The sequence below is a fragment of the Chlamydotis macqueenii genome, chromosome Z, assembly GCF_036417535.1.
Source record: "Chlamydotis macqueenii isolate bChlMac1 chromosome Z, bChlMac1.mat, whole genome shotgun sequence".
Classification (NCBI taxonomy): Eukaryota; Metazoa; Chordata; class Aves; order Otidiformes; family Otididae; genus Chlamydotis; species Chlamydotis macqueenii.
In genome coordinates this window covers 10,974,642-11,002,189 of record NC_141593.1, presented here as the reverse complement: position 1 = coordinate 11,002,189, position 27,548 = coordinate 10,974,642, and the positions used below count along the sequence as shown (strand labels likewise).

The window sequence follows — 27,548 nt, the reverse complement described above, 5'->3', positions numbered from 1 at the left end:
AATACTACTGCTCTATACGAGAAAAGCAGAGCCGAGATGCTCTGTCCGTAACCCGCAGGCTGGGGCAGGTTGTGAATCCGCCAAACACCTGAGCAATAAAAGCACGACCGAACAATTTCGAGGCGGGCGGGGAAGGGGGTTGGGTGGGGGGGTGTAGCGAAAAGTTTGCCGGAGCTCGGGCGTCTCGGGGCGGGCGGGCGGGTTTGGACAGGGGGGGAGCGGGCGCGATGCCGCCCTGGCTGCTCGGCAGCCTCTGCTGCGTGCTGGCGGCGCGGGCGGCGCTGGGCGGCGGCCCCGCGGGCGCGGAGGCGGCGGCGGCGGCGGAGGAGGAGGAGAAGCTGATCCGGGTGCTGGTGCTGCTGCCGCAGGACGACGCCTACCTCTTCTCTCTGGGGCGGGTGCGACCGGCCATCGAGTACGCGGTGCGGAGCCTGCGGGAGAGCGGCGCGGGTTTGCCGCCCGGCTACGCCTTCCAGCTCACCTACGAGGACTCGGCCTGCGGTAACCGCGCCCTCTTCAGCCTGGTGGACATGGTGGCCCTGCAGCGCCGCCGCCCCGACCTGCTGCTGGGGCCGGTCTGCGAGTACGCGGCGGCGCCGGTGGCGCGGCTGGCGGCCCACTGGGACGTGCCCATGCTGTCGGCGGGGGCGCTGGCCGCCGGCTTCGGCGCCAAGGGCGGCGAGTACTCGCACCTCACCCGCGTCGCCCCCGCCTACGCCAAGATGGGCGAGATGCTGCTGGCCCTCTTCCGTCACCACCAGTGGAGCCGGGCCACCCTGCTCTACAGCGACAGCAACCCCGAGCGCAGCTGCTACTTCGCCATGGAGGGCGTCCATGTGGTCTTCCAGGAGGAGGCCTTCCACATGGCCGTGCACAGCTTCGACGAGAGCAGCCGCCACCTCGACCTCGACGACGTCGTCCGCGCCCTCCAGACTGGTGAGAGAGGTGAGTGGCGGCGGTTGAGTGGCGGCTGAGGGCTGAGGGACGGGGCGCCAGGGCGGTGGGAGCGCTGGGGTGGGAAGGTCCCGCGGGACGAGGGCGTCGCGTCACATCCCCACCCGTGGGGAAAGTCGCTGTGGTGCTATGTCCGCATCCCTGGGCCAGGCATCCCTCGACGGATGGGGACCAGCTGCCCCGAGTGAAAGCTGTGCCCATAGAGGTTTGTTAGAGCTTTGACTCCCGTGGCGGGGAGGGATGCTCGCCCTCCGGGACCGCGCTTGGAGGGTTTGTGGCATAGTAAGAAATCCGCTTTCTGCCAGCAGTCTGGGTCACCCAAAATCGCTGGCATCTGCAGGGCAGCAAATCTGTTGCTCATTCCTCGAGATTTTGGAAGTGACTCTCTGTAAGTTCAAAGTCAAACCAAAGATGTTTTCTTCTCAGCCTGCTGTGTCTGCTGCGGGGATCCTTTCCCCTGCTCCTGCCATTGGAAGCACCCTGTGTACTTAATAAATAAGAAATGTATTTAGGGGAAGGGGTCATTTCGGGGGATGTGTAGATGAGAAACCCGTGAGTGTGCAGTAATATTGCCACCAACTGTTAGCAAAATACCGTGGAGGTAAATGGCTTGTAAAACATCTTGGAAAGTCACCCCTGGGCTGGATGAACTGGCTTTGCATCATGAAGTAGTAAAACACTCAAAGTGCTTTGGGATGCACAGTTTTGTAGTTAGATGTGTTTTTAAGTGAGATCTCGCTGAGCGATGTGTGGATACATGGGCTTATCAAAACGGCATTTTCTTATAACGGCTTTTACTGGCTGTAGGCTTCCCCAGTAAGTTCTTACAAAAAAAAAAAAAAAAGATGTATGCCAGGAGTGGACCGCAGGATCGAATTAAAGAAAGTCCTTAGCTATTTTTCAAAAGAGGCGTAGATGTACAAAGTGCTTTGTGCCATTTTACGTCCGTGCTTGTAGCATGTTAAAATAGCGTCAGAATTGGACTAGTAAAGATCGTGCCGTGCGTGACCGGCACAGCTGGTGTTACGGTGCTGTAGGCTGTGCGTGGAGCAGCCTTGCGCTGCCGATGCCGCTGCGCTGCTGTGAAATGCTAAACGTGCACAGCAGTGTGTGTGAGATAACTGATGTCTGATAGCATTTGGCTCTTTAATTGTCCCGTCACTGAAGCAGATGCTTAAACCAGAGCTTTCCTAGTAAGTATTGTCTGGGGAAGTATACTGTATGGAGAGAAATGTATGTGTGAGTGCTAGAGGAAACTCCTAGGTGGGGAAAGATGCTTTTGCTTTTAAATCAGCCTGACTTTTTTGTGTGTGTGTTTGGCTTTCCTGATAGTAAGAGTGTAACAGTGTGCTTACGGCAGGAAAGGACCAGTTCTCCCTTAGCCACAGGGATCTGTGGCTGTGCTGTAGGAATGACTGATGACCAAAGGCAAACCCTGCTGTCAGCTGGGGAAGAGAGGCTTGCTTTTCGCCTGGGCTTAAACGCTTTGCTGAGCTGAGACCTTTGGTCTTACCTTGTTCTGCAACTTATGAATGACTGAACAAAAGCAGCCCTCTGTCTTACTTCTCTCCCTGTATTGTGCTTTGTGGGGTCCTCACCCTCCATCTCACTTCTTTTGCCCTCAGGCTCATGCTGCTGCTGTTAAAGTGGGGCCTTTCAGCTTCCACTCGTGCCATTTTGACTTTAAAGACCGACCGCAGGACTTGCCTGGCATATTCCTCTGGGCTTGACGGGTGGTCCTGCCATTCATCACATCTTTGAAGCTGTCCCAATATTTTGAAAGTCGTATATCATGTGAAGGATGCGCTGTATGCCTTAGCTGACCAGATGAGGTCTTTGTTTCTCCTGGGGACTCATTGGAGGTCCCCCGAACAAGGCAGGAGGGCTTGTCAGCAACAGAAATGTTTTTGGTTGGTTGGTTTTCCCACAAGTTTTTAAAGTCCTCTCTGTCTTACCTACTGTGACACCATCCTGTGCTCTGACCCTGCACCTCCTCTGTTTCCAGAGATTACTGCTGGTGATGGTCCCACCTGAGTGGTGGGACTTCCTTGATCCACCCAGAGACAGAGTGGGCTTTCGAGCAGATAAGGGGATAGCTACCTGAAACTCTCCCAGGGCTGAGACAGAAACTGCCCCGTCAGCTGGCCCCGGGGGACTTGGGACAGAGGACGGCCCGACGGGTTAGGTTGTTGCTGGCCAGGGGTTTGCACTGAGCTCTTGGGGGTCCGGGAGGCAGGGGCACACTCGGCCCCACACCTGTATTAGCCAGCGGCTGCCAATTTCGTCCCTGGAGTGACTTCATGAGACTCAAGTCCTGCAGCCACAATAAAATCAGGATGAAAAATGTGATGATAAAGGTTAACCACTTGTCGTTAATTAATTTCATTAGTAGTTCAGGATCCCTTGTAGGCTTCGTTAGCCACGCTGCACTCTTGGTGCTATAGGCTCAGGTTAATGGTGATGCTCACAAACCCAGGACTGTGCTGAAACACATTCTGCGTAAGCACGTCGTCCAAAGGGTGTGCATAGGGAAGGGAACACTTACTCCTTTAACTGGAATTAAACTCTCAAGTATTTGCAGGATGAGTCAATAATTCTAGTCAATAAATTCAGAATAATATTAATATTAGAATTGCTGTGGTCTGCTTGTATTATACTGGAGGTAAAACATTTTCTATGTGTTTGCACGTACACATTTGTATGTACACAATAGTAAGGTACAGATGCAGATTAAGTACACATAATTTACATTTTTGGAAGATCACAAGAGACATACCCACATCTTATTTGCTTCAAAATCTTGAAATATGTAATCCTTGCTCTCTTGCTGGGTTGAAAACCAGTTAATATTACTTCCCTTACATTCCTTTGGAGGCTTACAAAATATGATTTAATGTATTTTAAAGTAGAGATTTTTTACCGCACTTCTTTTTTTATTCCTTTTGCTTGAGATCTTTTACTGGTGTTGTGGGAATCTCTTTGATTCCATCTACAGATTATGATTTTATGATAAATGTGAGTTATAAAGGCAAAGGCAAGGGAGAACTGGGGAGGCAGCAAGGAAAGGTTTCAAAAGGAAATCTCTCACCTATACTGAAATTAGAAACAATGAAACAAATTCATTCCTGATGTGCATCTGGAAAAGATTTGATCCAAATTTTATTGTAAGAAAATTTTTTTTTGTTCTTCTTTTCCTTCATGCTAATATACTTCACAGTGTCATGAAATACATCTTGCTCTGTTGCTCTGGAAATTATTATATTACTCTGCTATAATCAGTAGGACAGAGCTATTCATGGTATAGCTCTCCTGAAGCGTGGGGATGTAGCAAACATGACTCACCCCGGCAGTGCATCTGGAGTTTTGTGCCTGTGATGGCATCCAACCAGGAAAGCGATGGGAGAAGATTCATTGTGTGCAAAAAGATTTGGCCTCTTTGGCCTTTTCATTTCTTATAATAACAAACACTTCTACCCAGAAAAGATGAATGTGGTTTTGATTCAGTTTTATTGTTGAGGTGAAAATATTTGCCCACATTATTGTAGCTTTTGAGCCCTGCTGTGCGTGACGGCGTTCTTGGAAACGTGCGTGCAGTTGGTTTCAAATCGTTGTCCCAACAGGATCTCTTACGACTTTGCTGTAGGATATAGCCCTGAAGCACGCACTGCTGCAGTGCTTTGCTGCTCCCTCTGATGTCAGTAGCTTCACACCCACAGTCTTGTGAACCTATATAAAAGTTTATGGTGTAATGTGCTCAGTGTGGGAGGTGTCCCCATTGCTGAAGACCTCACTGGAGTTCCTGCTTTCCCTTTGTGGAGGGAAGGGCTACCAAGGAGAGTAGTTCCCTCTGCCTGGCAGGCTGGGGAAGAGACCACTCGACCATGATTATCGCAGGGTGGATCATGGTGCCCATGCAGAGCAGACCTGCGGGCTTGTAGGTCCCGTGGTAGCAGAGCTCCTGCCTTAGCTCTTGTTCCATCGTAAATGAGGTTCTGTGGCACTTAATCTTTTAACCACCTTTAATCTTCACACTCAGAAAGTGGCACTTGCTTTTCCCGTTTCTGAATATAAAGGGTCCCATCAAAGGTTGTTGCCCAGGCTTGTTGTGTAGTCTGGAGAGAAAGTCATATCCTGGCAGTATTCATACTACTGTTCCTAGATAGCTACCGAGATGCTGCTCTACGTTAACTGTAGTGTGGCAACAAGTTCTAGACCAGATACCTAAATTTTAGATAGCTGAGGTGTGGGCAGGATGAATCTACACCAAACTGTTCAATGGAATGGAGATTTAAATGGTAATGTCATTGTAGCACCTTAATTGTTCATCTTCAGATTGTTTCAGGTCCACGTAGAAGTAACAACAGAGGCTTATGGTTGCGGTCGACTCTACGAGTATATGCAGTTGTAGAAATTTGAGGCCAGAACTTACCACACGTTGCAAGGATGAAAAAACTTAGATCACTCGGGGGCTCTATTAAATTATTTTCAGAGGAGACAAGGGAGTAGGAAGCCTCTCTGTGATTGGTACGTGTCTTCTGTTGGCTCTTTGGGAAATCAGTGTTGTTTGCCATCTGCATTGTCATGTTTGTTGCAACACTGGGAGGACAGCTCAGGTCACTGTCTCTGGAAGCATTCATGCTTAACAGGCTGTTCCCTGAACTTCTTGAACTGCTTCTTATCTGTGTTTTTCATTTTCTTCCACCAGTTGTGATCATGTGTGCCAGCGGTGACACAATCAGGAACATCATGTTGGCTGCTCATCGGCAAGGAATGACCAACGGGGACTATGCTTTCTTCAATATCGAACTCTTCAACAGCTCATCATATGGTAATGTTTTTCCTGCACAAGTACGTTGCAAAGTCTTCTCTAAGCTTAGTAATATTTTTAGATTTGTTTACCACACCGTGCTGAGTCCCAGAATGCACCACCGTCTCTCCCTGTGGTTGCAGTTACCTTCCACTTGGGCTATGGTAGTGCAGGAAGGGGTCTCGTGGCTGTAGTTGCCACTGGGTGGATGACGAGACGACCAATATACTGTAGGCATTACTTATTTAATTACTTGTAGGGGAAGCAGCACCAGTTGGAGACATTGGTTATAGCAGCCAGGTGTGGGCACCCCATGCTGCAGCATGTGCTCAGCTCTAGGTGTCTTGCACCATCCCCAGCCTTGTGACTGCCAAATTTCAGGGCAGGGGTATTCCTGGCTGCTCGGTGGCCTGCGGTCTGTGCAAATAGCTGGAAGGAGGCACTAGCAATGGCTGGGGCCACGGGCAGCTGCAGAGCCTGGGTCTCCAAAAGTCAGCTCTGTGCTGGGGGATCCATAAGTCTAGTTTATTGCGGCTTTTGAAACCGCCTCTGCCAAAATAGTCAGCAGTGTTGTGTTGAAGGGAAGGCACTGGATGGGACATGGACAGTTTGAATGTAGTAGAGTGCATGAAAGTGGCTGATTCCACCCCTAAGTAAAGAGGATCAGATTTGTCAAATTAAAGCATGACATTAAATGGTAAGTTAAATACATTTGCTTTTTGAAATATACCTATGTTCAGTTACATTTTATGTCATGGCAGTGCATGGCTGGGACTATACCTGCTCTCAGCTGTTACAGCTGTCTCAGCTAAATTCAAAGTAATACTGCAGCAATGTGTTTGCTGAGTTTTAAACATCAGATTGCTGAAGCTGAGGTAAGTTCATGCCTGGGAACTAGGTTTTGTTGGAGTGTTAATGTGGCTTTTGAAAGGAGCAGCCTCTTCTGCAGGTGCAGAGAAAATAATTTCCCCACTGCAGGCTGCCTTAACTAATCCACTGCAATAACAAATTCATTTCAAATGGAAAACCAAGCGGGAGCTAAGAGAGAAGGAAAACTTGTGGTTTTTTTCTTTCTTTCAAGCCTCAAAAGGCTGACCAACAGGAACAGCTGAATTCACAAAAGGATGATGTATTTTGTTTAATAAATCAGTTAATTGTAAGTTCAGTTCTTTTGCATAAAATTTTGTTATCCATCTACCACCTCTGAGATTATTTTACAGTAAACTGTGCTGTTTGTTGAAAAGCTGTATAATGAACGTATGTAGCTGTTTAAATTCAGAGATGTAGGTATGTACAGAAGTACGGATATGGCTGCGTGTATCATCTAGGTTAGCTAAAGAAGTGCCAAGTTTTGCCAGGTAATAAGGAAATCACTTAAATAACTAAAAGATAAAGTTACAGAACGAGATCAAAGACAGTGGTTTGAATCAAGGTTTTTTTTTGTTGAGTTGAATTTGGAGTGACTTCATCCCTTGTGGCGTAAGCAAAAGCATTTGGCATTGCAACCTTAATCAGGGCCAGGGCAAAAAGCTGAAGGTCTACCCCTATCAGCAGCCACAAAGCTCTAAAGTGTTGGCCCTTCTGTAGACCCTGGGAGCTTTGCAGGCTTGACTTTACGAGAAACCACTGATCAGATAACCCCTCTGTCTGCTGGCAGTGGCTCGTTGCCGCTGCGATACTGCTGCGTTTTATCTCACAGAGCAGAAACACATCGTAAGTGATTCACCTGGCCATCCGTACAAGTCTGTGGGAGCTGAGCTCCCTGTGGAGTCGCAGGAGAGAAGCAGGCACCCCTGGATAGTGACTCAGCTGATCCAGGAGGGACCCTGGTGTCACAGCTGGTGTGGGGTGGGTGTCCCCAGTGATGCAGCCCCCCGCAGAGGGCATTTTGTACAGGGCAGTGCTGTGCCATCCGATGTGGGATCTCCATGCAGCACAGTGATGGGGCAAGACCTGTTTGCCCCGCAAAAAAAAAGTGTGGGAGCCTCAGCACCATCACAGACAGTCCAGCCTTCTGTAGCTTTTCCTGCAGGTTAATGAAAACTGTCTGTCTTCTGATGTAGTGTTGTTAGAATGAGACAGTTGCTGATATTTCTAAGTAATAATTATTTTAAACTAATTTTCCTGTTTCTTTGTGGATGTGTTTCCCATGAAGAGTGAAATGAGGGTGCGTCAGAAATTGACTTTTTTGCAGATGGTCATCACATGTATAAAGCAAGCGCATAAAAGAGATATGTAGAGAAAATCCCCCCGGATTCCTTGTTCCCAATGCCTGGAGTTACTACACTATGAGTGGATGTGATGATGTGATTGGCAGATTGGCACTTTGCCTTTAAGTTCAGATGACCATATTGCAGTTTGTTGTTGCCCTCTGTTCTGAATGTTTTTAATTTTTTGGAAGAGCAGGCGTATTAAATGCCAAGACTGCAATAATTGCGCGTAAGTACTGTGGCAAGACAACCTCCCACAAAATAATCCATAAAAGAGTTTAAATATGTAAATTATTCTAGGAACGCTGTTATGCAAGTGTACCTTCCCTGCTCCCAGTGTCAGGATTTTAAAAAATAAATATGTGTAGTGCCCAGGACAGAAACTTATTCACATTCTAGCAGCACTACCAGGTGATTTTAAATATAACCTCACTCTTTTTAGCCATTTCCATTTGTAAATGCAAAGCTATAGCAATGCCCTCTGTGCTGTAGCCTCTGCTGCGCTTCTTGAATACTGAACCTCTGAAATGCAGGTACCCAGCTGGGGCAGAGATTTCTCAGCTTCAGACTCCAACAGGGCTTATATCCTCTTGCGGGGAAGCGAGCAAGACGTGCTAGCTTACAATTGCCAGATGTGCATTTCTTTCTTTTTGAAAGCAGTAACAAGGATAGCATGCAGGCACTGAAGGGAAGAGTGCTGCCTCTGAGGGCAAAACCAGACGGTGGGTTGTTAGTTGCTTCCCAGTGTTTCCATCAGGTCTGATGAATACGGTCCTGCCGTAAGTAATTTTGGCCGGTTAAACTTTGTATTGGGAACGAAATCCTTAAACCAAGGCAGATCTATCTAAAGCTTCTTCTAAAGGGAATGAAATTAGTTTAAAAAAAAAAGTATTAAAAATTAGCAAAGTTGATGGTACTTGTAAAGTTGCAGTCTCAGCTGGTGCTGAGCTGTGGTAAATAAGGCTTTCCTGGGCTGGAAAAAGGGGTAAAAGGGCTCGAGTGGTCCTGTACCTCCCGGAGCCAAAAGCAGCAGGAGGAAAGGCTTGTCCTCCGGAGAACTGAAGGTCCTTCGTTCCTTTTCCTGTGCTCGTTGAGGAACCAGAACAATTCTCCCATTACATTTATTGTAAAAAAAAGAAGGGGAAAAAAAGGTTCCAGCAGCAATGCCAAGATGCTGGGAGGCAAAACACAGGCTTTGTATTCACCTGCTTCGGGGGGACCGGAGTGATCTGCTCCTAAATTTGTTCTTGCAGTTATGCGATGCAGCTGGTAGTGCTGTGCAAGGAGCACCATGGGTTTGATGTGTGGACTCCACCTCTGCTAGCATCTGCACTGCCAGACTGCTTGCTTCTCTTGGTCCAAATGACACCATGGTCCTTGACACAAACAAAGCAGCCACATCCTCTCATCTCAGGGTCCTGTGTGCCTTTAGGTTGTCCTTGGGAGCTTAGTGTTAGTCTTCGTCTTGGCTCATTTAGGCATCACAGGGTTTGTTGCTGTTGTTCAAAACATAAAATGATTGTCTAGCTTTTAATTATTTTTAAGCATTTAAAGGCACACTGCTTAGGGCTGCCGCTGTTCCCTCTATGTCTTTTTTTTATTTATCATTTACATAGGGTAGCAGAAAACTTCATCCAGGGCAATGTGGACCTTTCCACTGATTTTGTGAAGCTTTGGATCAGGGTCCCAGGACCTGCTAAGGTCAGGCCCTCTTAGGCTGAAGGACTTCTCTGCTAATTAACCACTGGTCAGCTATCCTGCATTTTAAAAATCTCATTAATTTACAGGTGGTCTGAGTTAAATGGTTCCCATGCTGTGACACAAAACACATGTAAACACAGCATAGGCGCAGGATCCCATTTTATTTCTAAGCATTTATTTTGCACTAAGAGCAGGGCTGGTCTGGCAGCCACGGCGTACATGGTTTTCTCCTGCAGTGGGAGAGCTGTGGGAGAAGTAGCTTCAGCATCTGCCTCCCATTTGGGGTGATGATCATACTATTGACTTTACTGGTGCCTTTTTGACTGTCCAAGAGTGTCGCTGGTGGAGTGATGTGTGACAAAAACTCTGTGGTCAGATCCTCGCTGACTTCTTCTAACTTAAATATCTCTGCGTTTGAGATCTGGCACATGTTTTTTTGCTCTGAGTTGTCTTCTCACGCTTTGGCTTCATCCCACCCTTTAAAAATAAGCAAGCACAGCATGGGTGTAAAGTTGTCTTTCTGTTTGCACATTTACTTTCCACCAGCTGTTCCTTCCTGCACAGTTCCCTGCATGTCTTGGAGCATGTTCAGTTCTCCCTTATACTCTGCCATCTCCCCAAGGTGCAGGAGAGAGGACTTCTGGATGGAAAAAGGAAGGCAATCCTGTAATGGTACCTAATTTGGAGTTGGAAATGTGCTCATTTTCCCCTTAGGAAATGGCTCTTGGAGAAGAGGAGACAAACATGACCTTGAAGCCAAGAAGGCATACTCGTACCTCCAAACTGTCACTCTGCTGAGGACTGTGAAGCCTGAGTTTGAGAAGTTTTCCCTGGAGGTGAAAAGTTCAGTTCAGAAGCAAGGCCTGCATGAGGATGACTACGTAAGTACTGGACGAGAGGCTTCAGGTCTTAGCATTTTCAAAAATATGCTTCCAATTGAAGAAAAAGTAGCAGAGAGCCTTTCTTAGGACAGAATCACCTTGGTTCAGTTGTAAAAGCCCACTGCTGTCTATGTAATTTTTTGTTTTGTTTTGTGGTTAGTGCAAGTAGCAGCAAGACTAGACTTGGTCTCGGTGCATTAGGTCTGTGCACCACCATCCGTGACCAATTGTCCTGTGCTTGTTCATCAGCAGAAGGGTTGGGGAAAGGCAGATTGCCAGGTCTCTCTCCCTCTCCCACCAATCACTTGTCTGTTTCTTTATAGGCAAAGAATTACATTCTTCGTTTTTATTCTCTGCCAATACTTCTTTTTGGTAGAATCCGTTCTCAGAAAGTTACACTCTCTGTACTGCATCTGATGAAGTTTTTCTTGATGCAAATGAGAAAAGTGATCTTATTTCCCAACTAAGCTTATTTAGATTGTTGCTACTGTTTATTTTAAACTGTCTAAAATATCACTGTAGTCCTTGTGCGTTGTTTTAAACCTAGGAGAGTGTCACTGTCCTCCAGAGTTGGATGTGGGAAGTATGTATTTTTTAAATCTCTCAAAGTGTCGAAGGAAGATGCCTCTGAAAATTATTTTTGAGCTACTGCAATGTTACTTTCATAGGGATTTTCGTAGAAAAGTGTTCTCTGAAAGCAAGAATGTATAGCACATACCTATAGGGATTTCTGCATGCTGATACAAGTACTTCCCAGGCAATCAGCCTTCCCCATGACGGGGAGTAAACTTTTGAAATATGCTTAGAAAGAAAAGAGGCTTGAAGAGAGTATGATCAGTGTTTAGCTGTAGGAAATGAAAGCTGTAATACAAACAATTCCATAGGAAAAGTGACTGTTAAGAAAAAAGAAAATCTCTTGCAGTTAAGAGCATGAGGCAAAACTTCTATTGCTATCATACGTGCCTACAAATAGAGGAATAATGAACCCGTAGAGATAAAAGAAATTTTGGCTTCTTAGGCTAAGGCGGTGTATTATGTTGTTTTTCAAGTAAATTTAAATGTTGCTATGAAGTGTACTCTGTGAATTTAAGATGCTGCAGCAAGGGTAAATTTCCTTGAAAGCTGTTCTCTTGGGTGAAAGGAAAAGAACTGGTGCATCGAGAACACCTGGTCTAATTCCTAAAGGAAGGTTTGGGGGAATTTATGCCCAAAACTCAAGAAAGCAATTAAAACCCCTCATTTGCTAGCTCCCACTTAGGCATCTACCTCAACTCTTTGCTTTAAGCATTGTGTTCCCCGTAGGTGGAGGCATCATCTTTAGTTCACAGCACAAGCAGATGAACTTGAAGGTTGTGTTAATAAATGACCTTCCCTGCAGTCTATTGCATAACCTCAGCTGTCTTCAGAAAACCTCTGCTTCTTAGAACTTGGGTATAATTTATTTAAATATTTTATTTAAAATGTAACATTGAATAACATCAGTGGCTTGTATTTTTCTTGTGAAACTTTCAAAGTCTAAGCTGGCAGAAATAGTCTTTTGTTTGCGTTCTTTGCCTTGGGTTAGTAGAGAAACCCCAACTGTTGAGTTCAGACTGCTGCTCTCTGAAGAACCTGCTAAATGAGTTTTGAACAAGGCATGGGACTGTAATTTGTGCTGTTCCTCCCCCTATGTGCCCATTTGCAGGTGTCACTTAGCAAGCTATGTACCTTGAAAATCTGCCACATGCTCTTGGTTGTGGTTGGTGAGAAATGTGATTTTGAATATTAAAGATACAGTCTTCCCCAGTTTTGTGGCTTTTCTAGTCCAGGTAGTGTGACATTTCCCCAGATGAGAAAAGTGTTAAACGGCTGAGAGCTCAGGATGCTGTGTGTCTGGCTCCTGGGCGATGCGCCATTCTACAGATGGCATTTTGGAGGCAGGCAGGGGGATGCTTTGCTGTTCTTTAGGTTGCAGACCCACTGCAAACCCTATGCAAGTTCAGCATTGATAGATGCCAGATAGATGCAAGCTCTGTTATGGTCAAAGAGAATTCGATCCATGAGAGAGCAAATCCACCCATGCCATCAGGGGGGAGATTTTGTAGGCTGATGTATTTGTTGAGGAGGCTCCTTGCACAGCTGTGTACCTACTGGCAGAAGTCCTTTTCTCTTTCCTCACTCCATGGTTGCTTGTGCAATCAGTCGTCTGTGCTGGCAGTGCTCCTGGATGTCCCAGAGCAGCTGCGTGGGTGCCTGGCTCGCTACCACCTTGAACTTGACCTTCTTTGGCCTGGCTCTGAAGGTTGCCTCTCCCTATGTCCCATTCCCACTTGTGATCTAGAGCTTTTCACCTTGCTCCAGGCACACCCTCACCCAAAAAACATCCAGCCTTTGCTAGGGCTGGGCAGTGGCATGGGGCTTCTCCTGCACTGCTGCTGCCTCTCCTACTCGTCGTCCTGCTCTTCCTTTCCTGCCTGGAGGCCACAGGGATCTGGGGCTCCCAGTGCAGGAGCTGCAGATCTTGGCTATGGAGGAAGAAGGTTTGGTGTCAGACGCAGTGTGTCCTGGTATTAGATGGATGCTTAACGTCTATGGACTTCATTACAGCCTTCTCTACGTGCTTTCTCACAGCCTCCTAACCCAGTGGGAAAACAAAACTTCTTTAAGAGGGGTAGCCTTGGGCTGAGCACAGCAAAAACATTAACTATGTTATTTCATTAACAGTGTGTGGATTTTAGCTATCTATCTGGTTTGCTTTTCGTAATTTATGATGAATTTTATGTTTCCCCATTTTGGAAGGTGGGAAAGAGATGCTTCATATTCCCTTAACTGATTGTCCCACTGCCGTGTTCAGAGGAGATACATTTTGGGGCCGCTTTCAGGCTTAAGCAAAAAATCCATTTTAAAAACTAATGGAAAAAATAAAAAGCCAAACTGAGGGCCAGTTCCTTTCTCTCTCAAAGATATGTGAATAGTGGGCACCTCATTACTGGCGCTTCTTTTGGCAGCATGGGAAGAAAGCAGCAGTGTTGGGCTGGGCGCACACTAGGCAAGGCTGTGTCCTCCAAGGGAAGCTTGGGAGGGAGAGGTCCTTCAGTTGGGTGGGTGGGTGAGAAGTGACAGAGATGGATTTTTCTCTGCTGGATTCTGCTCCTGAAAACAAAAACTCTGGTGAAGGATAGTCGGTGGTACAGTCCATCTCAAGTTCTATCCACGGGTGTTGAAATATAATCCTCATCCTTTTCTGCCAGCTGTGTCCCGAGAGGATGAACTCAGGAAAGTTTGGATTTGAAGCATTCAGTGTTTCTGCTTCTCTGCGTGGATTTTTCCAGTGTCATGGGAACATGGGGCCCTGGGTCCGTGGTCTAAATTGTCTTGCAGTGACCCTAACTCAAACAAAAGTTGTTAGTGCTGCCATTTTGTCCTGGCCTCTTGCCAGCACTAATCCTAAAGGCATTATTATCTACCAAAAAATAATGTCATTAAAATGGAAAATAAGCAGATGATAGAAGGAAAGATGAGGGAGATAGAAAGGGCAAAAGCAGCAGCTGTCTAACTGCCGGATAGCAAACACATATGGCCCTTTGAGGAGTAACAGGTCAAAGAGTGTTGGCCATCTTCATCTCCAGCTGTGAAATCACACAAAAAAAAAGAGAAAAATGTGTTCTGGGTACGTCTTTCCCAGGTCAGAAATTGCTGTTGTTGCTACGAGGGTGTTATGCTCTGGAAACAGGGAAAGTGGAAGAACCTGTGCCGTGTGAGTGAGCAGGAAAGTGTGGAAAAGGCAACTTCTCTGACTTCTCCAGGAATCTCTCCTGTGAAGGAAAAAGCTTCCTTAAGTGTCTTGTAACTAAATAGCATCGAAAGTAAGAGTGGCAGAGAGGTTCTGAGAAAGCATCTTAGAAGTATTTGGGTAGGTAGTGGTTGCACAGGATGAGGCTAAAAATGATGATATTCCCTTTCTGCAATGTCCCATTGCAACATCGCGTTGCAACAGCTGCCTGAGTCCGTTAGCAAATATTATTAGCTTGTTTGGTCACCACTTTCCAAGTCTGAAGGCGGTTACAATGTCATGTTAATGTAAGCCAAGGAACTGTGGGTTGAAGCATCAGATCTGCTCAGCCCTTGTTTCAGCATTCAATACTGTAATGATTTTTTTTTGAGAAGCATCCTGTAGTTCTATAGAAAGCCTGAACATTTTATTTCATGCCTACCTGGAGACTGACTTCTCTGATAAAACAGACAAAAAAAAAAAAGAGGATTTTTTAAAAAAATTGATTCAGATTTGGGGTTCAGGCATGGGGAAAGTAGAATCACTTTAATGCTATTACACAAATGGTAGCAGTTTTCTCACACCCGTAATGTTAATGCATTACCAGGATATTAACAGCAACATGTCCTGGTCTCTAAAAACCAGTTGAGATCCTTGGTTTAATTGCAAAATACAGGACAGGCTCTGCTTGCAGACCTGTAGCCTAGGTGAGGCAGACAGCAATGGGAATTGCATGCATTTCCTTGAAGGAAGAATTTGAAACTGTCACTAAATTGGTGTGTGAATAACTCCCAACAGATACTCTAGTTAAAAATGTTTATGAATAAATAGCGTTTCAGTTAAAGTAGATGCATAAGCCATTTTTATTAAATAATGCCGAACACTTAATGAATTGGTGGTAGGCTGCAGTTTGGAAGCTCTTAATGCACCTTCTGTTCCTGACTCAGGCCTAGGATTCAATAAATGCTTTTTTTATGTCCAGCCCAGTATTCTGAGCTGGGATGATTTTACAGCCTGGGATATTTGCTCTTCTGAGGTTACAGACCACCCATGGCTTGTTTTTTCTTCTCATTTAAAAGCTGAAAATGTAACTAATTAAACAAATATTTCTGCTGTGTTAACTACATGACAGTATTGTTTGTGAGGTGGATGTGTGGCTTTTATCCTATCTGCAGCCCTTTTCACACCAAAAATGAGCAGCAGGAGAAGGAACTGGAGCCCAGTTTGCCTGTAAAGTCATCTCAGTGGAAGAATGAGCTACGTAGATTAATTAGATCAGAGATATGCTACTACCTATTAGAAAGGGCAAGTCTGTTTTATTTAGCATTTTCAGCCCTCCAAAATAAGAAATTTTTGAGCTCCAACAGTTAACTACAAAAGCTACGTGGGAGGTAGCTGTGCTCATAAAGTTTATCATCTCATCCATGGCATCCATGCCAGACTCTTCCCAATGTGTATTCCTTACGTCAGCCTTTTAATTAGGATTGTACACCAGCTAAGATAAGGGTTGGGAACAACGAGCAATTCAGTCATCTCACTGAGAGAGACGCTAAAAATGTAACATATTCAGCAGTGTACATCCCACTTGTCTTTTTTTCAGGCACAGGCAGGCAAGATTAATGACAGACAGGCTTTTGTGTCTCTTCTGACCTCACTAGGATGGGAGAGAGTTTTGGGGAGATTTTTTTTTTTTTAAAAAAAAAAGCCGTGCCAGACAATAATTTGTTCAAATGAATAGGTCTATTCAGCTACTGGAGTGCTTTGCTAATTGTGTTCGAAGGAATAAAAGCAAACCACAAGCTGCTTTTCAGCAGCCAGAAAAAACGGGTTCACATGCCAGCTTATTAACAAGATGAATTCTATTAGTAAAACGTATTTAGGATTTTCGCAACCAGCCCTTCACCCCTTGGAATTAATGAGAGTTTCTTCAGTTTCTGTAAGAGCAGTGTTGAACTCTGAACTGCTAAATTTGGTGAACACAACAGACACTTTTTTTTTGCTAAAGTTAATGCTTTCTCAGTCATATGAAAGACTAGTGTCATCCGTGTTGGGGTCCTAGGCAAAACTACAGTGTAATAGTGTGTTGTTTGCCATTAACAGATGTCCTAAAAGATGGTAAAAGAAGGAAATTATTATTCTCTCTTCCAGTGGATTTCTGTTTAGTTTTTCTAGCCTATCTAAACATGCTTTTGAAGCTATCTTAAACCATGGAGAATATGGTATAATACCGTACGTATGTCTGAAAATAGTAACATCTGAACTCTTTAAGAATTTAAAAGTTTAGAGTTGATCTTCATATATATGTTGTATATTTTCCATAGCCCCCTGTTTTCACTTGGGTTTCACAGATATTCACATTCCACTTTACAAAACAGACACTCAGACATTTATGGGCAAGGCACTCTCCCTTTGAAGTACTTGCTAGAAATACAACTTATTTTTCACTAATAAAGTGTGAAAAATATGTCGTCCAGCAAAGTTCATAACCTGTTTTTGTTTTTAATGTCTCTCCATGCCATTTGCATTGCTAATGACTCAAAAGCTGATTTGTCCCATTCAAGTCTTGTTTTTAGGTGAATTGGTAGGTTTTTTGATACTGGTATTAAATGGTCCTCGGGCTTGTCTCTGCGATGTTTGAATGAAGGTAAGGAAAGACTATATATCTCATTTTGCACAAAATGACACTTAAAAAATGGAAGACCTTTGCTAACTGACTTTCTAGCAGCGAATACTTTCTTCTATGAGCCTTGTTCCCTGAGTAGCTTATGAAAATAACACTCAGCTGAAAGGTTCCTTTTTAACTGGAAAAACCTCTCAGCTCATCAAGGCAAGAGGCAGGAGCTTCGGGTGAGCCTGTCCTGTGTCAGGATGCTGTGTCAGCCAGCAGCAGGGCCCTGGGTGGGTAGCTGGAAGCTCTTTTCTCATGGGAGTGATGTGCTTGCTGAATGGCTGAAGGGATGCTCCAGCCTCAGCGCTGCAGGTGCTGCGGAGGGTTCACCTCTGCTGGTAGCCTCACGCTGCAGTGACATAGACCGGGTTAAGAGCTCAGTGTTTGAAATCTGGGTGAGCCAAACAGTTTAATTGGGAGAATTGGATAAGGAGGGTGGCAGGGATTGAGGAGAAGGAGCCACGTTTTCTTTTCTTTAGGGGCATAAAGGAAGGATAATTCTTCAAGGCCGGAAATGTGTATTCCTCGTTTGAGAGCTCCAGGGCAGAAGAGGTGTTGTATCCACAGGGGTAGATCCTGCACTGAGGTGGTTCAGGGAAGCTTTCTTGCACTCATTTGAGCTACTGATATGGTGAAAGTGATTCTGAGTGGCAGCAGGGCAAGGTCTAGCTTTGACATTCAGGTGACAAGTCTTCCTGAAAGAACAGTGTAGCTGGCAGTCAGTAACACCTCAGGTCTGATCTCTTGCTACATTGACACATTCATTTCTTATGGCTGAGTGCTGGGAGATTAAGCAACCTGAATGTAGCTCTCAGAAAGACTCGCTCTCCGGAGGGACACATCTTTTAACAGGAGGGCAAGCCGGTTCCACGGGTGAGTCACATCACCCAGGTGTACGAGCATTGGCAGAGCAACGGCTGGCAGCAGGGCTCAGGCATACTCCGCCTGGGCTGTGAGGGAAGATCAGTGTACTGTGCTGCTAGCTCTGATTTTTTTTTTGGTGGATATTTAGCCATTCCTCTAATGCAGAGAGGTTAATGTAGTTGGCCTGTGAGGATGGGCAGTGTGAATAAAGGCAGCGGTGTTCTTGTGCACGCAAGGAGCCATAGGAACCCACAGGAGGATACTCCCAACTTTCCTTCTCTCTTTAATGGATATTTTTTTAGTTACGAAGAGAAGCCTGAGACAAAAATCAAAAGGTTTAGTCCATTCCAAGAAGAACTAATATATCAAGGCAGATTGAAAAGACAAGGGCTGTCTATGTCCCAGAGCAAATGAATAAGAGGGGCATGAGAAAGGGGTGTGGGACAATAGGAGGAGGGTAGGTGAGAAGCTCTGGGCACCCTTTGCTCAGCAGTTGGGAACAAGGCAATATTCAGTAGGCAGGAAGACATTTACATTTGATGGGATGCAGGTTTGTACAATGCATCCAGTTAGCTCAAGAGACTACAAACTACAAAATGCTTTAGAAAGCAAAATCAAGCAGGATCTCGGGGATCTGTCAATAAGGAAGCAAGAAGCTAAAAGAATGAGGTTTTAGCCTTTTGAAGGGGCTGTAAGTCCAATTTTGAGTTGTTAACTACCATGCTGCTGCTGGAGGGTGTGAGAACCCGTTCCAGGTGTGTAGCTGGAACGTGACTGCCTGCTGACAGGTACACATAAATGTCTTCTGAGACAGCTGCTGTACCTGTCCTTTCCCGTGCCAGTGGGATCCTCGCAGATGTGCCAGCAAAGGGATGGTTAATCATCCAGCTGAACACCCTTCATCAGATGTCCAGTATCTGAAGCAAAATAACAAAATGAAGTAATTAATTTTTAAATTATTTGGAATGGAAGCATAATTAGTGGCAGCCTGAGGGTTTGCATTAGTTCCATGCCATTAAGGTTTACAAGTTCATAGGCCCGTTTATCCTGCTATTTAATAAAAGGATCATTTGTCATGGCAACCTTGGCTTCAGGTGGGCTTCTCTGGCAAATGATTTACTCCCAGCCCAGAGGTACCCCAGGTGTTGGCAAGTCATCCCTCTCCCCCAGCACCTAGGTTGCAGCTCCCGGGCATGCACGCCCCAGGATGCCCTGTGGACAGGGCAGGGAAAGGGTGGAGTTCAGATTCCCTCAGAGCAGGGATTTGATTTCTGTCATGCTAGCACAGCAGTTGTAGCCCCGGGGCTTTTAGATGAAAGGGGCAGGGGATTTGAAAGGACTGGCTCCCTGTGGGGTTTTTATAAAGACTTGACTGTGCCTTCATGCAGCAGGGAGTTCGTTACCTGCCTGTGTGAGAGTAATGGGGTCACGTCCATCCCTCATTCTCCACCTCCTCTGCTGGCAAGGGCAAGGCATTTTGGTGGTGTTTATGAGTCCTGGTTTTGTGTCCCTGATTTTTGCCTGGTACTGAATAAGGAGCTTAGATGACTAATCCCAGCTCTGAGTGTACTTTTGAGCTAAGCACCACTTTTGGCTGTGCCTAATCATCAGTGTTTATCCAGCCCTTAAGACTGCATTTGAAGCAAACGTTCTGCTGGGGATCCTTTACTAACTTGCTGCAAAGCAGAAATACGATGGTGCTTTCACAGCTCTCTGAGCAGACACTCATACAACCCTGTGTGGCTTTTTACCCTGTCAAAGATTTCACCAGCCTGCCCGCACAATATTCACCAGCTAGTCTAGCACAGGTAAATTCAATTTGAATGTGTGACAGAGTGATTTTTCTCTGAGTTTTGCATGAGAATTGATGTGATCTTGAGGGTTTTTAGTACAGAAAATAAAATATTTCTGTGATTCTTGTGGTTTGGTGATAATGTTAGAAATCCTGAACCCAAAACAATTGCACATTGTTCAAGGATAAACATTTAACAAAAAATGTCCTTCCTGTTTGTCCTAGCTCTGCATTTCTTTAAACCAATTAGCTTATTTTAGCAAGTGGAACTGATTTTTTCAGATGGATGACTCTGTCATTATGAAAACTGAAACATTTTCCTGCTTGAACAACAAACTTGCTTGCTGACATTTAAAACTTAATATCTAATGAAAGGACTGGGTTTTTTTGTTTTTTTTTTATTACTAGGTGTTTGTCTGCAATTAAAATGTCCCAATGGCTGCATAATGCTAACTTAAAATGTAAGCATTCATTACAACTGTATAACAGGTTGTCATCAGACTACCAATGGAGTCAGAAAAATCTACTTAAAACAAGCATGTTTTAATTTCTGTGTGTGTCAGGTGAAAAAAAGAATTTCTTTAATATCTTTTGTGTTTCACCACTGTGACTAGAAGTATGATTTCTGAACATAGTTTTGTAACTTACCACATGAATGACCACGTAGTTTGTTAGAAGGCAGAAAATCCTAAAAATAAAGAATGTTTAAATTTTAAATGGCAGCTGTACCTTTTACAATGAAGAACCCTTCAGAATTCAGGCAACGATAATATAGTGCTGGGTGCTAGAGATATCTTGCATTGTTTTTTTTTTATCTGGAGTTAGCGATGTATTATGAACGTGGGGAGGTGGATTTCACCTTAGCTGTAGGGGGGCATTGATGCATTCTCTGATTCTCTCCTTTTCCTTGATAGGTGAGAGCCCTTAGAGCCAAATAACGTAGGTGAATAGTGTGTGTGTGTGTAAAGTACACATATAGGAAAAATTCCCATAAATTATTATTCTGTAGGTAGTTCACTTCTGGTACAAAGCAGTGCTGCTCCATAGATACATCAATTGCACTCCTTTATGGCCAGTAATAAAACGTTATACAGGAACCAGAACAACAGAGGGGTAAGCTGCCTGGTACCAACTTGCAGAAGGAATCAGCGAGTGTGTTGGATAGAGCCAGGAATAAACCCTGCATAGGTTTGCTGCAGGAAAATCTGGTTCCAGGGATGTTCCCTGTTCCTGGAGTGGGACAGTTTTCAGATCATCCCTGTCCTGCTTTGGCCACGCCATTGGAGGGCTGCGGGGTGATCTGAGACCTGGTGATGTCAAGCTGAGGATTTGGTCGAAAGTTCACACAATTTCACAACAGTAAGAGCCCCTTGATGTGAGCTGACTGCGGATAAGGCTTTAAATCTGCTGAGGTGGCGATTCCCATGGCTGTATTCAATGGAAGGAGCAGATTCTTTAAAGTTTTCTGCCTGGCCTGTTGGCAGCAGGCACTGAGGGATTTAAACTGTTTTCTAGATAATCATAGGAGAGGACTGCAAGCAATAAACCAACAGAGAGTGAACACCTCTTGCAGACAGCGAGGTGGAGGGGTTCCTCCGTGCCCTTGCGTCTTGGTTGTTTCTGTGCCCTGCTGTGTTTTAGCCGGCGTTTCACAGTGCACCTCTCCGGCAGCCTGGGACTCAATAGGTTTCTGCTTCAATTCTCTGTTGAGACAAAAGAGCAACTTGTGGCTGCCCGAGCCGGATAACAGTGCGTACATCTAGTGTTTTTTTCAAGAGTGGAGTATTAAGGAAAATGAGGGAAGACAGCATGAAGAATGAAGAGGAGATACAAAAGCAAAGGAGCTGGCTTTGTGGTTAGTTTTCTTTCCCTAGCAAGAAAATAACCTTCACTGACAAAATCCCTTAACTCCCTGAAGTTGGCAGCTTTTTTTAAAGTAAATCCCAGATACTGGTTGTTAATTTATGTTTGCTTTCTTTTTGTTAATTTCCTTTATTTCAGCAGACCTTCTTGTGGAACAAAGGGCTGGCTTCTGGTCCACAGTTGGCTTTAAAGTGGATGTGAGTTTGTCACTGGTGATATTTCCGTCCCATTGGAGTTAAGCATCCTCTTCTCTAGGTGGAGCAAGAGTAGCAATGGTTTGGCGTATCTGGGGTGCACATCAGCTCCTGTACCAGCTGGTCAGGTGCATGGCTGAACCGCGCAGGCAGGCAAAGGCACAGTCTCACCCTGAAGGAAAGGGCTTAGCTGCCACAGTGTGTCTTTGTGTCCATATCAAACAAAGTGCAGTAAAAGCAGGGATCTTTCTACACATCTCATCTCTGAAATGGTGTTTGCAGGCTGTTCTGTGATGGAGGTGCACAGCTGATGGGCTGTGACTGCTGCTTGCTCCCCAGACATAGTCATCACTCTCTCAACTCGCACTTCGATCGCAAAGTCCTCACACTGGGGCCACGTCACCTGATGTGCAGAGTGCTTAGGCGGAGGTGCATGTCTCCATCTCCTCTGTGCTCAGCATTACTGCTGCACCAGTAAATACCGGCGTGGAGATGGAGGCAAGCAGGCAGCCTTCTTGGGAAAAGCCTCCTTAAAGTTAAAGGGAAGTGATGTCTTGTCTGACTGCAGTGCTGAATTTTTAAGCTATAATTTTAAAGCAGAATGTAAGCCTCAGTTTACAGAATTCACATCATAAAGTCAGACGCTCCCCTGTACGAAAAGTCTTATGTGGGTTTCCACATACACACTGTCTCCCTGTGAAAGACGAAACTGATGCAAGGGTATTTGAATAAATCTCTCTGAAATATGCACAAGGTTTTATTTTTCTGTGTCATTTCCTTACACTGAGAAATGCTCATCCTCATTTTCTAGGGAGAGATGTGGGTTCCAGCCTCAAATAACAAATGAGACTTGAGACAGTTATCTGTCATTTAGAAAACCAAGTCCTGTGTTCTGGCCTCGTGTTCTTGAGCATGTGCCAGCTTATGTATTTATAGAGAGTTGATATCAGTGACTGCAGTGAGAGGCTGTCCTTGGCTACAGCTGCATTGCCCAGAATTTGGCGTAACGCCATATATTCTTTTTCAGTTGTGAATTAAATACTGAGGAAATGGCCTTCTGTGGAGAAGCCATGTGTTACTACTATTTTTCTCTTTCCCTTCCTGTTTCTTTGAACCACTACAGTCCAGCTCCGTTAGGGAAGTGGTCTGGTTGCCCAAGCGAACAGGCTGTATTTTTATTATTACAGCTTTGATTAACTGTTCTACAGCTTTATCCTCCTTTTGAGTTGCTGGTTTGGCTTCACAGTGATATGATCTCTGTGGGAACAGGTTGGGTCATGTATCCATGTCTATAGGCACCCCAGGACATGCCGTTTGTGACAGCTGGCTACAGGTGAATCCTGTGGCTTTGCGTTTGTTACACTTAGGAGTCCTTGAAATCCCAATCCCGATGCATGGGAGTAGCTGTTATCCACGGGTGAGATGTAGGAACTCTGTGAGTTTCTGTTAAGAAGTCTTGTGAGGATCTGAGGGACAGGACGATGAGTTAATGAGGGCTGTGCAATCCTTTTGTGATGGTAACGTGCAGGATGATACGCAGTAGTGGTATGGCAATAGGACTAATAAATTACTGCAAAGCTGAAACTGGACACGGCATTTCTGGTTTGAAATGTACTTCTCCTGTTTGCAGGTAGTACTCAGATGTAAGGATAGTCTTCCCTCAGCTTCATGTTCTCAGACTACATCTTGCTTCCATCCAGAGTTCCTCAGTGAATTTATGGAAACTAAAAGTTTAACAGAAAATCAGTTTGTCACAATCATATTTTATCTTTTAAAAAAATATATTAAAATTGAATCAGTTCAATCTGTCTGTCATTTCCTCTCTGGGGATCATGAGCACATTGTTCTGGATTTGTGCAGCTCAAAACAGCAGCATAGCAACTCATCAAGAAACTGCTGAGGGCCTCTGGGCATCCCAGGAACACAAAGGAGTACTTGTAACAGCAGTGGTGATGTCCTGAATAGGAGCACTTACATCAGCAAGTGGTATCAAAGAGAAAAGTCCGTGCTCGAAAATTAAGTGAAGAGCATGTTGCTGGATAGTGACTCACTCAACAGAAGGCAACCAAAGATACATGTCAAGAAATGCACGTAAAAAAAAGTTAGTTACGTCAGGGTTTCTTGGAAAAGCTCATAAAGGAAGGACTGTAATCGTAATTGTCTTGGTAAAGAATTATTAAAAAGAGAGAACTGACAGTTAAATTACAACTTTTTTAGAAAAAGACTATTGTATTGAGATACATTGAAACAGCATGAGATAGTAGGAAAACATCTACCTAAACTCTAAGATGTGTGGCTGTGCTGGTGAAGTCCATAGTCATGAAGTACGTGAACCAACTTGGCATGAGATTGGTTTGAAGTACATCATGGCATATATATATGTATGAAGTATAGTTGCTGTATTTGAACTTCATTGCCCTATTTTTACTGTGTCATGCTATGATTTTACAGTATAACACAGTATTGCTAAAATTCATGAGGGTTCATTCAAAGTATTCATAGTCCTGAGGTTAGATGAGCTTTGTGTGTTTATAGGATCAAACTTCCATAATTGATTGAAGTTTCATCCCTGTGGACTAATCTGAAAGAGGGTGGAATATCAGTGGACTTGCAGTGGGCAAGTGGGCTCACCTGAGCATCATGTCAGATATGTAAATTGGTAAAATTTTTGAAAAAAATCTGGGTGCACCCTATACAATCCCACAGGATGCTCACTAATTTTGGCTCGCACTGTAGTTTGAGGACTTGAAAATCACTGTGGATATACTGGGAAGTACATGCAGAGACCCAGTTTGGGGAATGTTAGCTGTTTGCTTTTGCAGTAGAGAAAAGTTATGACGATCCTCCCCACCTAGCAATGAAGTGGTATGAATTGCTGTAATTGCCGTGGTTCAGAGCTGGGCAGTTCCAGATGGAAGAGAATAAGCTTACTTAACAGTCAGTGGGCAGGATATGGGAAATTATGGGTCCTGCATAGCTGTAGGTTGGCCGTCTTCCACGTCAGTAGTATTTCGCATTGCTGTGTACGCTGTTAACACCTTGGTATATATGAATAGTGTGGTCACACTATAGCTGCTTGGGGAACTATAACTTTGAACTGTGTAAAATTTATTCATGTGATTTCCATGGAGAGGTTTTTTTTTTCTGATGGAAGATGGTTTATTAGAGTAGACAGGTAGGAAAATAAAAGCTGCAAATGTATGCTTATCTCTTCCAGCTATGCAGTTAGGTTACCTGCTTTTTAGTTACATGGTAACGTTGAATGGGATGTGAAAGTAATACGGGAAGAATACCCTCTCAGCATGAGGGTTTCCACATATTTGTATCGCAGCCTCCAGAGATGTTCAGCAAACCTGGCAGCTTCTCTGCTGCTGCTCACATTGCTGCTGGCACACGTTGAGGAGTGGCTCTGCTGTGCAGAAATCTGATGTGCAAATTATGATCACAGCATTTGGAGCTCAGCTTGCACCTGTAATAAAAAAAACCCAGCAAAAATAAAAATGGAAAATACGATAATAAAAATTTTCTGCTTTTTATTAGAGCTCAACTGAAAGAACTGTTAATTACTGACAAGATTAGTGGATCTTTAATAGCTTTTATGATCTGTTTAGTTTTGTCCTGAGGGCTGTCTAATCTTGGAACCGCACATTGTTAATTACCATGGAGACCTTCAAGCAACCTTTGAAGACATCTTCACATTTACTCTCGTCCCTATTTGACACATTTATGGAATGTATACTTCTAGCCCTTCTAGCCTTTTCCTGCAGCAAGGGAAGAATGGGGTCTTTTTGTATTATTTATTCTTACTGTCAGGCATTCTAAAATTCAAATGAACACAGGCCAAAAAGTGTAAAAATTGTTGAGGAAAATTTGATGTTGGTCTGTTTCATCATTTCTGATAGGACTGAATGGAGAACAGAAGCTATGTTAAAATAATTGAAGAAGAATAAAGAAAATCCTTTGTACTTGTGAGGTACATGAGATATCATTTACAGACTTCATGTTGTCCAGAAAGGAAGTTCCTAGACTTGGGATACTGTTCTAATAAGTCAGGAGTGGTATCAGATGGAATAAATTTTGCAGAGGATCTGTGGTAGGCAGTCACAGGCAACAGGGCTGCAAAATGAACCTGAGTGAGCTCTGGGCAGGTGGAAAATGGGACAAAGAGCAACCTCTTCAGAATTATCTGCAGCCGTTACTTCACATTGTAATATTCTTCCCGTCTCCAGTGTTTTCTCCTTTCTAGGTTCTAAAATCATGCAACCCATTTTCTGTGTAGGATCGTGGCAACTTCTAAATGATCAAGCAAGATGATATGCAGGAAAACTTAATGTCTTCCATGGCATGCTGTATCCCCTTTCAAGAACTGGTGCCTGAACACGTTTCTTGTCTTCTGATAATTTTGTAATGTGATTTTTTTGTATGTATTGTCAGGGCTTTTGGCAAGAGGCAAGGCAGGGTGGCTGTGGCAGTAACCTCCCAAACTGCCAAGTGAGTTTTGACAGGGCTTATCTGGCAAATAAGCAGTGTTTACAGGAGGGTTTTCAGACTGATGGCATGGGTAGATTTCAGATTGAGCAAATTAGCTGACAAAATGGATTTTGAAGGTTGCTGTGTTACACTGAGAGGTCTTTGCCATGGACAAAGGAAGTGACAAATAGCTTTCCTTGAAATAGATTCTAGGCAGAAGCTGTAAATCAGCCAGCAGGGAGGTAAAGAAACTAGAGGGACTCATTTCTCTCCTGAAAGAACGAGTGTCACATCAAGAAAGCCCGTGTTTGATCATCCACAGGCCACTTGGACTGTAATGCTGGCACATACAGCAGTTGTCGAGCTTTGTGGTTTCTTGGTTTGGAGGTTTTTTTTCAATTCTGAAAAATTAAACCTCCCGCTGGCAAAGCCTGTCCTAGTGTGCACTCTGTCCGTCGGCTCTTGTTATTCCACCAAAAGCCTGACTTTCACCTCTTCTTTCATGCTTTCTCCTTAGGTCAGAAAAACTGCAGCTGCCTTTTAGTCTTTGTCTGTCAAACTGAGCTGAGCTGTTCTGTCTCTTTTGTAGCACTGTGGGCTCTTCCCCTAAAGGGCTGATGCATTTTCTTAATGAAACATACGTTGGAGTTGTGTGAAAGTCCAATTTTAAATGTCAGAGCAATGTAAACTTTTGTATTATCAGTAAGTAATTCCGAAATTCTCCTTACTGTTGGCAACTGGTGTAAGAGTGAAGGAATGTCTTGCATATAATTACATTACCAGGGGCTTGGTTAGTTCAACTTAGCCAATCAACTACGTAATAGTTTTTATCTATGGAGCAGTTATTTACTTAACTGGCTACATATTTTTATCTTTTAACATTTTTGATGTCCAGCTAAATCTGTGAGAGTTAGAGTAGCACTTTATTTACCAACATTTTAAGTCGTTTAGATACACTGAAGTAGAAGATAGGCTAAATATTGTTTCTGTCCAGGAGAATATTTGTAGAGGTGGACCCTATAATGGGCTCTTGATCCTTGATTACGCCTTTGCTAGGACGTCAGTTGTTTTTCCATTGTAATGAAGCTGTGAGTGCATGGGAACATTTTTCTTACAGCTGAAAAGATGATTAATTCTGAATTATTGTGCCTCAAGTTAGGGTGCATTGCACTACTGAGATGTGAGTTGCTGCTTACAGAAGAGAAATACCTGTGCTGCTTAAGCCATGTGTGTCTGCTTCTGCTGATGGGTCTCCATCTGAACTCAGCTCTTAAAATAACTACTGGTGCATCACTGAAGCACACCAGGCTCCTGTGAACAAACTTGTAATGTTTCTGCAGCACTCTGCTTTTAGCTGTTGTTACTCACAGTGATGTAGACCAAAAGCTGCCTA

At 44.3% G+C, this 27,548-nt stretch overlaps 1 protein-coding gene across 1 annotated transcript in view; it reads left to right on the top strand.

Moving 5' to 3' along the window:
- The first annotated feature begins 227 nt into the window (after nt 1-227).
- Nucleotides 228-27,548, top strand: part of NPR3 (natriuretic peptide receptor 3) — a 47,245-nt gene continuing 19,924 nt past the window's right edge. Inside the window, exons 1-3 of the mRNA XM_086770891.1 lie at nt 228-945; nt 5,660-5,782; nt 10,387-10,553. Of these exons, the coding sequence (XP_086627017.1) occupies nt 228-945; nt 5,660-5,782; nt 10,387-10,553 (1,008 nt within the window). The remainder of the gene's footprint in view (nt 946-5,659; nt 5,783-10,386; nt 10,554-27,548) is intronic.